Source organism: Athene cunicularia, assembly GCF_003259725.1.
Source record: "Athene cunicularia isolate RWA chromosome 8 unlocalized genomic scaffold, athCun1 chr8_part1, whole genome shotgun sequence".
Classification (NCBI taxonomy): domain Eukaryota; kingdom Metazoa; phylum Chordata; class Aves; order Strigiformes; family Strigidae; genus Athene; species Athene cunicularia.
The window spans coordinates 1891943-1908169 of record NW_020799109.1 but is presented as its reverse complement, the minus strand read 5'-3'; the positions used below and the strand labels follow the sequence as shown (position 1 = coordinate 1908169).

Sequence of the window (16227 nt, the reverse complement as noted above, 5' to 3'; positions counted from 1 at the left end):
CCCCCAGGGCCCCCCAGCCCCCGTCCTGCCCTGCCACAGCATCGCAGATGAATTTCGCTTCAGCATCTCCCCGGGGCAGACCTTGACCTTGGCCGGGGTGGGTGCTGCGGGCCGGGAGCCGCTCCCTGCCCCGGGGCCGTACTCGGCTGCCGGTGGAGCCTGCACCCCACCCCGGGACATCCTGCTCCCCAGCCCCCTACCTTGGGTTGGGTTTGGTTTGGTTTTTCTTTTTTCTCCAGGCGTAGTTTCTGCACCCAGGACTTCAATGCCGCGGTGTGCGAGGGGGCGGGTCGCCCGGTCCCAGGCTGAGTTTTGGGGTGGCTTTGAGATGAGGTTTGGGGGCCACTGCATCCTCACCTTTGGCTAGTTGCCGTGGTCAAAGCCAGGTCTGAGTTGTACTGCACAAACCCGATGTTGGGTTTTTTTGTCTGTTTTTTTTTCCCCAATTGGAAATTAATGAAATCAGACGTGCTGAATCATAAACTGATTTTATGGAAAAAGTTGAGCGGAGAAATCCCGTGTTGTTTCAGCTTCCTCCTCTGTTAGCGATTACCACGACGTGCAGGGGCAAAGGAAGCAATAAAAGTTTTATAGACCGAGCCTTCAAGAAAGGAATATTTTATTATTTTTTTTTAGTTTATGTTGAGGGAAGCCAGGGTGAAAGTTAAGAAAGGATTAGTCTGCAGAGAAAGCTGCACTCCAATGCAAACGCTGATGCCCTTCGAAGATTATTTTTCTCTTCGCTGAGTGCCAAATCAGGACTCTGAAGGTGAAAGACTAACTAAATTGCTTATTGCAGTAATTAAAAGTTGCTATCGCTCTGTGCAAATGGCTTACAGCTGGGTTGAGCAAAAGGTTCCTGAAACTGTTCTTTCACAACCAGTTTCTGAAATTTCTGTGTTTTTTTGGTCAACTTCCAGTATCGCTTTCATCTGTGAAAGAAAAGCATAAAATGGCCTCACACCCCCCCCTTTCCTTTCCTCATTGGCAGTAAATTCTGACACCAATGAGTTTGGGGGTTGGTGGCTTTTGGGGTTTGGCAGATGCAGGATCTGCAGCGTGATCTCGCAGGGCGAAAAGCCGTCGGGTTGCAGCATCTTCGGTCCTTAATTGGTCAGGTTTTCCCCTTTCCCGAGTATCCCTTGCCTTAGAGGCATTTAAATGTGTCCCCGGTAAATAGCCAAACAGTCAGATGTTTTGAAAACAGGATGCTCGAGCTCCACGTTATTCAAGAAAAAACGGAAAGAAAAACAGCAGAAGATAGGAAGAAAGCAAACGGACTCAGCACGCTCCCGAGCGCCAGCGCCGTCCAAACAGTGACCTATCTCGCCGACCTCCGCTCTCGCCGGTTCCTGGCCCCACGCCACCCCAGCCAAACTACGTCATTTGCGACTGATAGTAGGCATGGCACAGCTGTTGCAAGTGTGACTCGAATTTCCTGTCTCCTTCCTGACAGACGTAGTTTAGAAAATCCAGAGTTGCAACAGCAGCAGGCAGAGAAGGGAGGATCTCGGCATACGTGTGCGCGGGGGGATCCTCCGAAGCCCTGCACCAAAAAGGAGCTGCTGGGGGGAAACGCCATGTGGGACGGCATCCTGGCTTTAAGCTGATGGTTTGGGGAAAAACATCAGTTCAGACATGTGCGTATACTTTTTTAAGATGTGAGTTAATTAGAGGAGAAGTGAGGAAGCGAGCAGCTAATCTGACGGTCGAGCCCGGTTTCACTGACGTCAGTGCGAGCCAGCCGAGCGCTGCAGCTCGCCCGGTGGGACCCTGCGGTCCCACGAGTGGGGATGGGACTCAAAACTGGCAAAGAGGGGGGGACTCTGTTCCCCGGCTGCGCTGCCAGCAGCCGTGAGCACTGACACACGGCCAGAGCAGCACCTGGTCCGCAGACCGGCCTCAGTCCCTTGCTGCTCCAGCTGCAGAAGAACAACCCACCATGCACCGTGCCCGTAACTTTCTGAATTAGAGAGAAAATCTCCCTGGAAAAACTCCCTTGGTTGCAGGGAACACAACCGACATGAAGGGAATTTATGTTACTAACCTCTTGCTGCGAGCAGAGTATGGCACTGCAGCTTTGCAACAGAACCAAAGTACCTGTAGAGTTCTGTAGGCTCTCAGCGCTGCCTGCAGAAGCAGACCACACATATTTACAGTGTTGTAACAGATATATTCCTTTTTCTTCTGCATTTATCACCCTCTTCAGCTTCCAGCTCGATCAACTGCTGTGTCTCAGAAGGATTTGTGAGTGCTGATAAAGAGGGGGGGGTTTCTCTCTTGGTGTAAAGTTTGGCATTGGGCAGCTGTCTGCAGCCTCGCTTGTCCGGCAGACGGAAGCGCAGGAGCCCCTCGGCTCTGTTACCTAAAATACAGCGTTTGGGACCGGGGGCAGGACATGCTCCGTGCATCCCCAAATCGTAAAAAGGAGCAAGTATTTTTCCCAGCTGAAACGCTGGTCTTGTTTTTATGGGGCCATAATATCACAGAAACAAGGGATGGAGGAAGTGTATTATTTCTTAAGAGCCAGGATGCAGCCCTGGTCGCGCGTAAAATCTGAATGGACCTAAGCAGCACCTTTCTTTAAATTAGATCAGTCTTGTTTAGAGCTTTTTGCAGTCCATCCAGTGAGTAAATGGACAGATAACACAATGTGTGGTCTGTGGGGAAATTCTAATTTTGAGTAGAGAGTGTTGTCTTCGGGGGTGCCTTGCCTTATGCTCTCACAACTTTCAGAACCCGCTTCTGTCCCCAGACTGTTCCCTGAGGGACCCTTCCCTGCCAGCGCTGCCCGGGCAGCTGCAGACACCGCAGAGGAAATCCTTAAATATTTCAACTCTCAAATTTTCCCTTAGTCCCAAGTGCTGAATAACCCAACTCAAGTCTTTTGCCACCCAGGGCCGCGGTTCCAGCCAGCGGCTCGGGGCAGCAGCGCGGTGGGGCTCCGCACTCCTATCTTGGATTCTTGTGAGCCAGAAGCCGCTAAGATAAACATAACTGATTTCATTTTGCTTGTATTTCAAAGGGCATTTCGGTCAGAAAAGAGGAGCAAGGCCGCACCTAGCTTTCAGGAGACAGTGGCTAAATAAACATCTGGACACTAATGTAAACTCCTGGGGTCGGTGGCGGAGGTCAAGCGCGGCGCGGGGCCAAGTGCCAGCGGTGTATGTGCCGGGCTGCACGGCCTCGGCGCGGGCTCGCCTGCCTTCTGCCAGCCCCTCAGCCCCCAACCCCGTCCTCGTCCTACGTGCCGTTTCCCTTAAGCGGTGCCGAGCTGTTTAGTCTTTCTCTTGCTTTTGCTGTAACTTCCTTTGTTTAATATGCTTTAAAATAGCCGAGCGCCGCACAAAGAGAAGCTTGTTGGCTTGTGCGGCAGCCAGCGAAACAAAGAGACTTCCACGTCTCCTGTTTTTACAAGCCGGGATGAATCACCGCACTCCGCACGCCGTTCCCCAGCCGCACGCCCCGGTATTCCCCGGGCCCGGGGGACTCCTGACGGGAACGGGGAGCTGGGAGAGGAGAGCTCTGGGAGCTGCTCCCTGCTCCGCTCCGCAGCGGTCCCTAACCCGGTTTGACGTGGGCTCCCTCCAGCCATTAACTCTTTGTTAGGCGTAGAGCTGCGGTCCGCAGAGCAGGACGTGAGACGGCCGTTGTGAGAGCTGCGGGAGGAGCTGGTTGTGTCCCAGGTTGGCAGTATTCGCTCCATCTTTGGTTTAGCTGGCGGCTTTTCCCTTGTGCTGAGGATGTCTGGAGGACGGGGCTCTGTTTCTGAAGGCAAAGCTACGCGTGATGTGGGAGCCAGGTTTTTTAACAGAGGCACTAGGGAGGGGTGAGGAGGTGCCAGGGAAGCCTTCTGGGGGAGGAGGAGCCAGCTCTGGACCGTGGCTCTGCTCCGGACTCTGAAACCCCTCAGAGCTCCTCAGGGATGTTCAGGAGTTGGGGAGCTGGGTCCGAGTCAACTCCTGTGTCTCACTTCTCACCACTATCATGAATGGACTTGTAGGGCAGCTGTCTCTGTGTCCATCCTATTCCTCCTCCCTTGCTCTTCGGCCTCTAAAATAAATCATTCTGATTCTAGCAAGTATGTTGTAAGAGTGGGGTGGAATAGTGGGGCCATCCGTGGGCTCGTTTAACAATCTGATGTTTTGGTCTTGCCAATCTGATGTTCTGGTCTTGCCAGCCTCTGGGCTGTCAGTCTCCAGATATCTTTGTTAAATTAGTTCAGATATTAAAAAGATGACATCTTGGAAAGCTGCGCCTTTGTGCAGAGTGTCAGGCCAGTATTAGGAGCCGGTGCCCCCACTCAAGACGCCCTCCTAGAGCAAAGTGCCTTTGGCTGGCAGATGCTTCCTCATCTTCTGGGACCGTTGTGGTAAATGGGAAAAGCCCCTACAAGGGAGATCCCACAGCCGCACACCATTCGTGCCGCTGGCACTCATCTAGAGAGCCACAGCGGAGAGGAAGACTTTGGGGGCTGAATTTTGGTTCAGTTCCATGTTCCCTGGAGCCGTTCCAGGCAGCTGCCATCCTCCGGAGCATGACGGTGCCCAGGACCCTCTAGCTCGTCCTTTAAACATTTCTGCTTGCACTAGGATGTGATGGGTTTTAAAGTCGTGCATTCTCAGACTTTTACGTTATAACACATTAGGGTGGGGCTTAAATAAATAATAGCTCAAAGGCAGGTTCAAAATGAATCATGATCTGAGGGCAGGACTAGAGAGTGACTAACTGTTCAGAGCAGTGACCTCTGGAAGTGAAGTGAGGATACTGGAGACGCATGAAGTCTCAGAAGAGAAGCATCGTTTGGGATGAGGGCGAGCTGTGAAGGGTTCCAAAGTAGGATTTAATCCTCAGAGCGGTCCTAAACCCGGCCCTGAGTTTGTGAACCAGGCCAGTTTCTACAGGCTGACTCGGAACTTCTCGTTTTTCACCCAGTTGCAGAGCAACTGCTTTTGGTGGGGCAGCTGGCGATGAAAATATTTGCACTAAATGAAACTTAATTGAAAGATGTTGTGTTATCAAAGCCAGAACATGTTGTGGGAGATGTATTGGTTTGAAGGCTCATCCGTCAGAGCTCTTCGAGGGAGAGATGCCTCTGATTAAAGCCTTTGCTCTCTGTTTAAAGCGAACAAACGAGAAGTGCCTCACCTTGCTGCTGATTTAGCACAGCTGGGCAAATGCTACATAAAAATTACTCTGCAAAATCATTTGCCTATCTCTGTGTGAGAAGGATTTTTCATTTAAATATATTTACATTAATTAGTGCCTTCCATATGGTTTTGGTGCTTGCATTAGGCTCATTTTCATTTTGGCAGGGCCAACTGCCACCTTTTCGGGGGCGGGGGGGTGGATATACTGTATTCTAGAGCTGCACTGACTTCTTCCCAGGACTTACTCTTTACCCTGTGTTTTCTGAAGCAAACGGACTTCTGTCGATTAAGAGTCGCCAGTTTTTCTCATCACGGGCATCTTGGAAAAGTCATCTCAGGGCACAAAGTTATTTGAATTTTCCAAAGCCTGTTCTCCTACTCAGGTGAAACCCCAGCTGGATTTGCCTAAATGATGACTGCAGAGCCTGACTCAAATTTAAATTAAATTTAAATTGCTGCTTCATACGATTAACAAAATCCCATGTTTAATTGCACTGCTCTCTTGTTAAATGACAAATGCTCTTCCCTCTTGGTTTGGTTAGGTTTTGTGTTTTTTTCTCCCCCCCTGAAGATTTAGAGTATAATCCAGGCATATATCATGTGAATGTCCAAGATGTGGACATTCACCCCCTGAGCCCCACAGGAGCGGGGATGCCCCTGCCTGCTCCCTGCCTGCTCCCTGCCTGCCCTGGCAGGGACGAGTGCCTGGGGAGGCTCTCTGGTTTGTGGGCTCTCTTTACGTAGTTGTTCGGCTTCCTTTGGCACTCGAGGCCTCATCAGTGTGGTTTGCATGGGTGTGACTGACAGAAGATTTTGGTCTGAGATCTGCAGCCTTCTTCTGGAGCACTATCTGCTCTGGAGGCCGCAGATGTTGTCAGCTGCATCAGGTCTTTCTTTAATCAACTTTATGTCAACAAACAAGCTGCTGTAGGTTTTAATTTTGCTGTTGCTTCCTCGCCTTCGGCTCGGGCTGGCGCTCGTCATCTCCTCTTCTTGATTTTCTTTTTGTAACCTTAACACAACTAAGCATTTTTCCACCTGGTAAAACTCTAAAAATGATTTTGCAGAACGAGTGGTTTTGCTTGTTTCTGATTTTATTGACTCGCCTCTTGCTCGAGTGAAGGTTAAAAGCAGTGCCAGGAAGAAAAGCTGCTGTGAATGCTCACGCACCGCGCTCGGCTGCTCTAGAAAAGGCAGTGTGAGTCTCCAGAGTTACCCCTTGCCCGTAACTTGCTGTTTGTGTGATCCTTTCCCCTTACAGTGCAATTTTTTTACTGTATAAGATGGACCTTCCAAGGATGGAGTGAGAGTACAGCTCCCAGGTGATCGCTGCTGAGCTTCTGTCTGGTTGAGAGCTCTTGCCATTTGCGGTTTGGTGCTTACCGGTGAGGAAATCCAGACAAAATCTAAAAAGCTGACATGTAGACTCCAGATAGAGTCACGTGTATTAATCATCTAGAAGAGACCTATTCTTAAGTATAGAGAGAGCATTTTGGATGAAGCAGAAACAGAATCGCAGAATCATCCTGGTTGGAAAAGCCCTCGCAGCTCCTCCAGCCCCCCCATGAGCCTCCCCCTGACCGTTCCCCACTCCCCCAGATCCCTCAGCGCTGGCTCAGCCCGACTCTTCAACCCCTCCAGGGATCCCGGGGACTCCCCCCTGCCCTGGGCAGCCCATTCCAATGCCCAACAGCCCCTTCTGCACAGAAATCCTTCCTCAGAGCCAGCCTGACCCTGCCCTGGGCAGCTTGAGGCCATTCCCTCGGGGCCTGGCGCTGGGGCCTTGGCTCCAGAGACTCATCCCCCCTCTCTGCCCCCTCCTGGCAGGGAGTTGCCGAGGGCCAGGAGGTCTCCCCTCAGCCTCCTCTGCTCCAGACTGAACCCCCCCAGTTCCCCCAGCCGCTCCCCAGCAGACCTGTGCTCCAGACCCTGCCCCAGCTCCGTCGCCCTTCTCTGGCCACGCTTGAGTCATTCAATGGCCTTTTTGGGGTGAGGGGCCCAAAACTGAACCCAGTAACCAAGAAAACCAACCTGAGCTTCTTCCGAAGGAGCCCAAAGCTTCAGCCCCAGGTGCAGACAGGGCCGTACCCCGCAGCCGCGTTTTTTCCGCCCCAGGAGACACACCACCACGTGCTTTGTCACACCAGGCCGTGTGAAATCTTCAGCTCTCTTCAGTCCCGGTATTTCATCTCGATCCAAACAAATGTAAATCTAAACCAAGGGCTCTTGGGTAATAAACACAAAGGGACGGGATGCACCAAGACATGAATTCTTGGGGAAGAGATGCCGCGGGACTGCTCGGGTCGAGGCGGCGGTGAGCAGATTTGGCCCTGCGGGGTATGGCAGGCGTTTCCTCCCTGTGCCAACAAAAACTCAGGCAGGCACACCTTATAAACACATGACACATTCATTTTCAGGAAAGTAAAGGGGGTGGTTTCTTCATGACCTTACCCATTCCCCAGCACCAGGCAGAGGGGGTTTTTCTTCTGCCTTAGCAGTTCCCAGCAAGTGAGTAACACGCCCCGAGCCTGCTTTTAAATGAGGAAATTGGGTATCGTTTCTAAGCAGTGCTAATTCCCAGTGCTTTCCTTGGGCAGGATCCTATAAGGAGTTTTTTCCTTTCCAGCATTTTAATGCAATTTGCATAATTCAAGTCTCATTTGTCTGGAAATGAGCTGGAAATGTACCGGTGATAACACCGCTGCTTCAGGTTCCACTTCATCACTCTTTCAGCCCCGCGTTGCGTAAGTAAGTCCCACCCAAGGGAGGTTCTGCTGCTTTCAGAAATGCTAAACTTCACGGGTAAAATCTGAATACTGTGCCGTCTACATCAGATATATGTTATTGCTTTCATGAGCAGCCACATGCTGATTTATGGCAACATGCTATTTATTTATCAACATTTACATTGTGGATTTTTAAATTATTCTAATAACATCAGGCCAACAAGTTGGTCATGATGTTACTCCTTTAAAGTCTTCCTTTGAACATAAATATAAATCAACTTTCCTTTGATGTGAAATTGGAGATTTCATAACCGTGTGTTTACTTTTTGGTTTAAAAAATAAGCTGAAGGGAAAACAAAAAAAAAAAAAAAAAACCAAACCAAAAAACAAATAGTACTTTGTATCTCATTAAAAAATAGTTTCTAGCGCATTAAAAACTATATTGTTTTAGGAAACAAGAACTCGAAAGAGTTGCAAAAGCATTTGATTTTTTTAATGACTGATAGTTGACTGCAACCATTCCACTTTTCTTCAGGCATTGACTGAAAACTTTCTCCTTTAGTACCCATTAGTGTGAAACGGGCTCATTTTTTTTCTTTTAAACATGTAAATGCACCTTCCAGTCATCCTCCCTGTGAGCGCTTAAAAAGCAGGATTGATAGAAATTATGGAAGTATCAAGGACGGCTGAAATTTTGTTTGACACAGTCCTGTCTGCAAGTGACGTAACATCAGGAAAGCACAGATAAACGATTGGGTTACCGCTCCTATAAATGAACGAATTTTAACTTTTTTTGGCTTGCAAACTTCTTAAGAAGCAATCAAAGAAACACTCCAGCACTTCAAAATCAACAGGTTTTCCAAATGCAGTTTGGGGGAAAAAAACAAGAACGATGAAAAATTACCTTCACTGAGTTACAAGGTGCTCGTGTGGCAGCGATCTGCTTCCCTGCCCATCTCAGGAGGGAGCGGGGGGTGTCCGGGGTTGGTCCCCGCCGCTGTCCCGGGGCACCCAGCGTCCCTCTGCCCCGGCTCGGGCAAAACCCAAACTCGGGGAGTTTTGCCTACCTAAGGGTTAGGTGTGCCTGTGCGGTATGGGAGTGGGGTATTTGGATCAGGAGGAGAGGGTTAGGTATTTACAAATATTTCTTGTAGCTTCTCAAACACAGGCAAGGAGATTAATCTCATTTTTTAAAAAATAAACCAACCCTGTAGTAGCATGAGTGGCACATCCCTTCCCTTCGAGCGACCAGAGGTCCAGACAAAAGCATTACACATTTGCTGTTTGACCTGGTTGCTGTACACACGGATGAGTAATTTCCCTCCTGCGTGTAAATAATTTCCGGCTGGATTCTCATTCCTGCTCCGTCACACGGGCAGGTGAGTGTCAGCTCTCCCCAGCTCCCAGCACTGGGCACCCAGTTTTTTTTTCCCAGGAGAAGAGCCGTTGAAATGAATGGAGTTACACCGAAGTTTAATTGCACCTCTGGACCTGCAGTAATTTACCCAGGCAATTAAGCTGAGAAGGATTCAGCCCAGCTGCCTTTGCGTGGAAATCAAAGGGGAAAATAACCCTCGGTCCCACAAATCCTTTTGTTCTAAAGGATTTCTAGGAGCGGTGGCAGAGCGAGGGATGTAATGTTTGCGTCAGAAGGGTGGGTCGCCAGGAACAGAGTTTATAAACATTTTTACACACTGGAGATCTGCACCCAAGATTCCTCCATCAAAGTGCGGGGTGGGACCCTGCTCTCCCTAGGTACTCTCCCTAGGCTGGGGCCCCGCAGCATCTTAGCTAAGCTCTTTTATCTTGAAATTGCTCTCAGCTCCTGCAAATGACTAAAACTTTTTTAAGCAGCCTCTTTGCATAAGGACTCTTGGCCTCAGGGAACCCCAGCTGGTATAAATCGACTTCAAAGGATTTACATCAGCAGCAGATACATCCTCCTGTCTTTATTCTCCCTGTAAAGCGCCAGAACACCTCTGATGCTCTACTCCAAAGGGGAATAGGAACAGGAATAACAACAGGACTGTCCCTGGAGCCGGCCTGTGTGGGGCTGGAAAGGCCAAGAACTGCGTGTGCCACCCACGTGGCTCTCCCTGGACTTCCTAGGAAAGGAAGAGAGTCTTTTTCCTACGTAAATAGCCAGAAAGGTGGGATTTTCCACACTGAAGCACCCGGGAGATTTCCCAGGTGTGGCTGGATGCTGCCCCAGGCTCCACCCAGCATCTCAAGCGGTGGCCGCGGAGCCAGCGCATTCCCACCGTGCTTGAGCTCCTAAATCTGGCAAATCCTGTCATAAATTAGGCCAAACCTTCTTTCTCTGCACAAAAGAAGGCAAGCAAGCTTCTCCTGCAGAGCCCGTAGGTAGGACGGGGTGAAGGACCAGCTGCCGAGCGGCTGCAGGAGCTGCCACGCACGCGGTGCCGATGCCACCGTGGTCGTGTCCTTTGCCGAGCCTTGGGCTGGGGCAACGCTGCAGCGACAAAACCAAAGCAAAAAGGGCAACTGCCAGCGCAGAGAAAACGTGAGCAGGGAGGGTGCGGTGTGGGCAGCCAGGAGGGGAACTGTGAGTGAACTTTTCCCGGCGGTAATCAAGGAAATTACCGCACGCATGCACGACTGGAAATCTGGAAAGAAACTGTGATTCCCTCTACCAGAGAATGCACAAAAAAGGGTCACTGCTGGTAATCAAAGAGTGATTCAATCTCTGGGAGACTTAATTTCGTTCAGATGACTTCTGCAGTTACTTCAGAGCGTGCAAAACAGGAAAAACTCCACGCGATGCGATGGCTTTTTCTCACACAACTCTCCAGATGGTTTTAGACCTCCGTGACTTGCTGGGAAGGTCAGCTCTGCCGCCGTGCGTATCTGGTTATGAGAAATTGCAGCTGGGGCTTCGTCTTGTTTACGTTATCTGCACTCTCCTCATCAGCTGAATGTGTTAATTGCGTGGCCCTGTGATCAGAGTTGGGGTAAAGAGAAGGGAAACCCGAGCCCGTTTCCTGATTTTGCTTCTTCTTAAGGAAAAACCCCCGGTGAGTTGGAGCGGGCATCCCTTCCCGCGCACATCCGCGTCTTCTTACGTGAGCCTCGGCTCCCAGCTGTACAGCGAGGTTATCAGTGCTTATTTCCTTGGTAAAAAAAAGCACCGAGATGATTATTAATTATGAAAATCACAGCACACATCCACATGTTGCTGATGGGCATTATCGTAATTGCCAAGCTGAGGGCCATGCTGCGCTCATGCACGAGCCCTTTAAAGCAGCAACACTTCTGTTTGCTTAATGGCAGAGCAGTTGGTATTTTCTCATTGCTAGCATGCAATCTGTTTGTTTTACCCTTTGCTGTCAAATCGATTTAACGAAGGGAATCGTTACAGAGGTTTGCACATGACATCAGCCATTGATCTGTGCAGAGAGGCAGCAACGTGCCTCCTCCCCGCAGGCAAATGGCAAAGCAGTTCTGAGGAAGCTCCAGAGTCGCTCCAGAGCACCCTGACATCAAGGGAAGATGGGGAAAAAAAAAAAAAATCCCAAATACCCCCCCCCACCCGTGAGTGATGAAGACCTTGTGTTTAGCAAGTGCATCGTCAGCAGGCGCTGGTCCACCCTGAACTGGGCTGCTTTTAAAAGGGGCATCATGTCATTAAATAAATCCTGCTTAGGTGCCAGCATCGTTCAGACAGTAAATTGCAGTGAACTTGGCGGAGCACGTGGGTATTCTCAGAGCACCGCGGGTGTCTCGGCTGGGTTTGGCCCCCGTAGTCCTTTTAGTGGTGTAGCGCCGCTGCCTGCGTTCGTGAAAGGTTGCTGATTAAAAGTCTGGAAGAGTGAGCGAGATGGAGGAAATGAAGGGCACCGATTTCTGGTTAGAGATCAGATATGAGAATCCCAAGGTCTTTTTTATCTGTCCTCATCTCTGCTGCAGATGGCCTGGGTGACCTTGTGGAGGCCATTTAATTGCTGTGAAAAGGCAGCAGCTACCCTTTGTGCTTTATGAAGCCAGTTGCGAGGCAAAGGCGGGTTTTTTTTGCAGATGTTTGTCCACCACTTGGGATTATTTATCTGAAAGGGGCGATTGTATAGAAAAACCCAACTGATTTCAACGTTGCTTAGAAGTTGTTTGCGTGATCATCTGATTATGGTGTTTTCCTGGTGAAGATAAAGGCCTCGACCCAGAGGGGTGTTTCAGCACATGCTTCGCCGTGAGCCTGTGGGAGGGCTCACGTGTCAGCGGCGGCGGGCGCTTGTGATCCGCGAAAATACGTCACCGGGAGGAATGACGGGGTCAGAGCTCTCCTCTCCTCCCACGGGCTTTCTCTTCGTTTTCATTCTTGCTGCCACTCGTCCTCCATCACTAAGGTTTCTCTTAGGAGTTTCAAAAAGGCTTTTGTCCCTCTTGGTTGGCGTGACGTTTCCTGGAAGACCCTGTGAGCCAAAGCCCATGACCCAGCGTGATGGGATGCTGGCCTTAGTATTAAACCAGTATTAAACCAGTATTTAAACTAGTTGAGTAATCCAGAAGGTGAGGCCTCGCTGTGTGACATATCCCCTGGCAGGGCAAGGCAGGCGGCTGCAGGAGAAGACAGCAGAGGTGGTGGTGGCAGAGTCCGAGCAGACGCACCCCGTCTTTGGGCTCCGCAGGTAGCCACAGCGTAAAAGGGAGGTGGCATCAGCTTTCCACCTCTGATAATGATGAATTTAGGGAGGGAAGGAGGTGGGTTCCCAACTGGATTTGCTCTCTGTGGTTCTTGCAGCCGCAGGGTTGAGCGGGAGTCCCATCTGGACGGTGCTGAGCCGCGGCTGGAGGCGTGATTTTTGTGGTGCTCAGGGCTGGGCCGGCAGCCTGGGCAAGCTGGGAGCTGTGGGCTCTGCGTGGGCTATTTGTGGGCTTTATGTGGGCTCTGCCCACTCCTACCCTGTGCGCTGCAAGTCCCCAGCACCACGTCGTGCCAAGCGAGGCTGATAGCATCTCATAAAAGCAGTTGGGAGAAAGGAAATCTTTTCTAGACCAAAGACTGCGCTTTTATTTTCAGAACCCTGGCCGCTGTGGTGCGGCGTGTTGCAGCCAGCAGTGGCCAAGGACGTCCTAACGCCATCGGAGGGCTGCGCATCGGGGGCGATTCCTCGCTGTGATCTGTCACACAGGCACTGCAAGCTGCTTTGCTTCTGATGCGGTGCTAAAAGGACAGCTGCGGCTTCCTAATAAAGTGGTTGCGTGTCAGTTTGAAATAAAAATGAATAATTAAATCTTGACATTTGGATTGTGAATGGATTTTTGTGAGAAAAAAAATGCATTCGTCACAGAGTGACATTGCAGATTTAAGGTCATTATTAGTTTGTACTTTTTACCCTGGAAAATATTTCCAGTCTGTAAAGGTACATTTTGCTACCTCGCTACATTTTGCCTTTTACCATGTCAGGGAAAAAAAGCCATGATCACGCTGAAAATGTGCAAAATTTATGCTTTTAAAAATCCGTGTGTGAACACTGGCTTTGAAAACCCCCAGCCTCTGCAATGAAGAGGATTAAAACAAAGCAGAAATGGAGAAGAGACTACTGCCTACTTTTGACTTAATTTAAATATGCACAGAGCTTCCTCCATTTTAATCTTCCGTATAAAAAAGATGGCTGTGTTACTAAAGCTGGCAACCCCTCAGAAACCAGCATCATTTTTTTTTGTCGTACGGTTCGGCTGAGCAAGGCTGCTGTGGAGCGGGGACCCCCCTTCAGCCAACTAAGCAACCAGGACGATTCATAATTCATAAGTGCTTCCAGCCATCCCCCTGAACGCGTTTGGATTAGTTCTCGTTTCTTCGTGCAATCCCTGATTTCATTATTCTCTCCTGCGAGCAAATACACCCCCGTTCAGCCCGCTGCAAGGATGCTATGCCAAGCTTGGCTTTGTCTGGGATTAGCAACCGCTGGGCTTTGGGGGATCTCTGCCTTTGATGGACGCTGATTTTTTTTGATTGGCTGGGGAAGGGGGGTGTCCGTGTGCCCGAGGAGCTCTCCTGTCTGACCGGCGATTTCTCCGTGAGGATTTGTGGACGCCGCTGTGGAGTTTTCCAAAATGCCTGAAGCAAACTATTTGTTATCTGTATCTTGGGGTTATATTAAGGTGGGTTTGAATCCTGACTGATTATAAATGACTCGGGGTTTTTTTGTGCTGTATTGCTTGGTTAAAACCTCTGTAAGGGAAACATGCCTTTTAAACGGCTGTTTATGTGCATTTAAATGGTTATTTACGTGCCGTATGTATGGCAGGAGATGAACATACGTGTGTACTGTGCATGCAGCGTACATGTATGTAAATTGTTTTCCCCTTTGGGAATTCGCTGTTGCGGGATAAAACGATGCGGCAATGAAAACGTGTGGTTAGAAAATGAGGAGGATCGTAGCATGTGTATCTGGGTGAAGAAATGCTTGAATCCTTCATTTCAGTAGTGATCCAAGCAGACCTTCGGGTTTATGGCATATTTCTGTTCTGTTCTGAACATAGGCGATTGTCTTTCACTTACATAATTCAAAATGGAGCAAACTTAGAAAATTCAGAACAAAAGAAGGTTATAGGATGTGGAATTTAAAACCGATGCAAGAATTTGATCTTTCAGAGAGATTCCCTGCAACGTTATCTTCTCGTTTGTTAAAAACTAGTATGCATCTTGGGAGGAAATGAATTTTGTAGTTTAGTGTACTGAAAAGAAAATATCTAGTCATGACGATGCTGAGCAGTATCTAAACGAAGCCATATGTCACTGACTCCATTCCAGATATCTCCAGAATTTTGCTTTTAATCTCTTGTCTGTGGACTTGCTTGTGAGAGAGCTGTGTTAATTCGGAAAAGCATTGAGGAAAAAAAAAAAAGAAATGCCATCTTTGTGTTATGTGCTCTTCCCCTCCCAGTTCAAGAGGATGCTGAACCGGGAGCTGACACACCTCTCCGAGATGAGCCGCTCCGGCAACCAGGTGTCCGAGTACATTTCCAACACCTTCCTGGGTAAGACGTCGCATCCCAAGCTTTCGGGTGACTCAAAGATAAGGATTTATGGCAGCCTAAAACCCACCAGTCCGTGCTCGCGCCCAGTTTTCCTTTGGGGCAGAGCATTATTTAAATGGTTTGACTTTTCACTTGCAAAATTTATATGGGGAGGACAATAATGCAGTGTTTGAATAAGTCTATCCACAGAAGAATTCCATCTGCAAATCAAAAGATTTTTCTGTTCAGATTGAATTAAGCTCTCGGTAGCTGCATTATGCAATATTTGATTTTTGTGTTGACCTTACGGAAAGGACAAAGTCACACAAGCCCGACTGCATAGCCTCATCTTTGCAACTACAGCCTCATGCAGCTGCATCTTCCCCCGTCAGAGACAGGGTTCAGACAAGTAGGTTCAGCCCAGACATTTTATATATTGCTCTGTGTGTTATTTGCTCATTTTGCACTGGAAGTCAGAATAAAGAGTACAGAGAATATCTTGCATTGCATTACTTATGTTGGAGCTCTTAGGACTGCTGACAACAAATGAATCCTCTGTGCTTACCAAATGTTTTTGTTATGAAAAATGGAATTTTTTGTGTTTTCAAGCAGCTTTAGAATTTATGACCATTTGCAGATGAAACGGAGCTTAGCACAGGGCCCTCATATCCATATCTCTGAGTCCAACAGCTTCAAATTGCTGAGGGGATGTGGGATGCTGGAGCTCGTGGGGGACTTATGCCCTGCGGTTAAGATGGCCCAGAACCCAGTCACTGTATGACAAACAATTATTTCCATTAAGGGATTTCAAAGTGATTTCAATAGCCAGTTGCAGCTGGAACTGCTGCGTGCATTTAGGACACATCCCATCATTAATAATCCATGTAAGTCTGTAGCTGCTTTGTGGGAATCCATCAGCCCTTGTCTTATCGCTCGGCTTAATCATGACATCTAGAACCTGAATTAACACAGGGAATAGAAGCACGGCGGCCTCGCTGCTGGCCGGGGGGCTGCTGCTTCAGCCGGAGAGCCTGGGGCGGGCACAGCGCGCCGGAGCGTGACCCCCACGGTGTCTTCGGGGACTTTGTTGTTCATCAGCTCTTGCCAGCGGGCAGATGTCTCTGGAGCAGGATGTGCTGCTGCAGAAACACCCAGGGCAGCTCGATACTGGGGACCTCATAGAAAACTAACAAACCACTCCTACACTCAAGTTGGTGGAGTCTGTACCCCAGCGTGGGGCTAATTAGCTGAAGCCGCTGCTAACGGGGGTGTATCATTGCCCCTACTCGAGCTGGGTCAGGTAACTGCCTTTCCCTTTGCAGGTCTTGACAATGGCCTCGCTCATTCCTGCTCCCTGGCGGTGACGTCCTCGC

General features: G+C 49.4%; 1 protein-coding gene across 1 annotated transcript in view; it reads left to right on the top strand.

Annotated features, from left to right (window-relative positions):
* Nucleotides 1–16227, top strand: part of PDE4B (phosphodiesterase 4B) — a 182838-nt gene that overhangs the window by 156045 nt on the left and 10566 nt on the right. The window contains exons 8-9 of the mRNA XM_026853854.1: nucleotides 13917–13996; nucleotides 14782–14875. Of these exons, the coding sequence (XP_026709655.1) occupies nucleotides 13917–13996; nucleotides 14782–14875 (174 nt within the window). The remainder of the gene's footprint in view (nucleotides 1–13916; nucleotides 13997–14781; nucleotides 14876–16227) is intronic.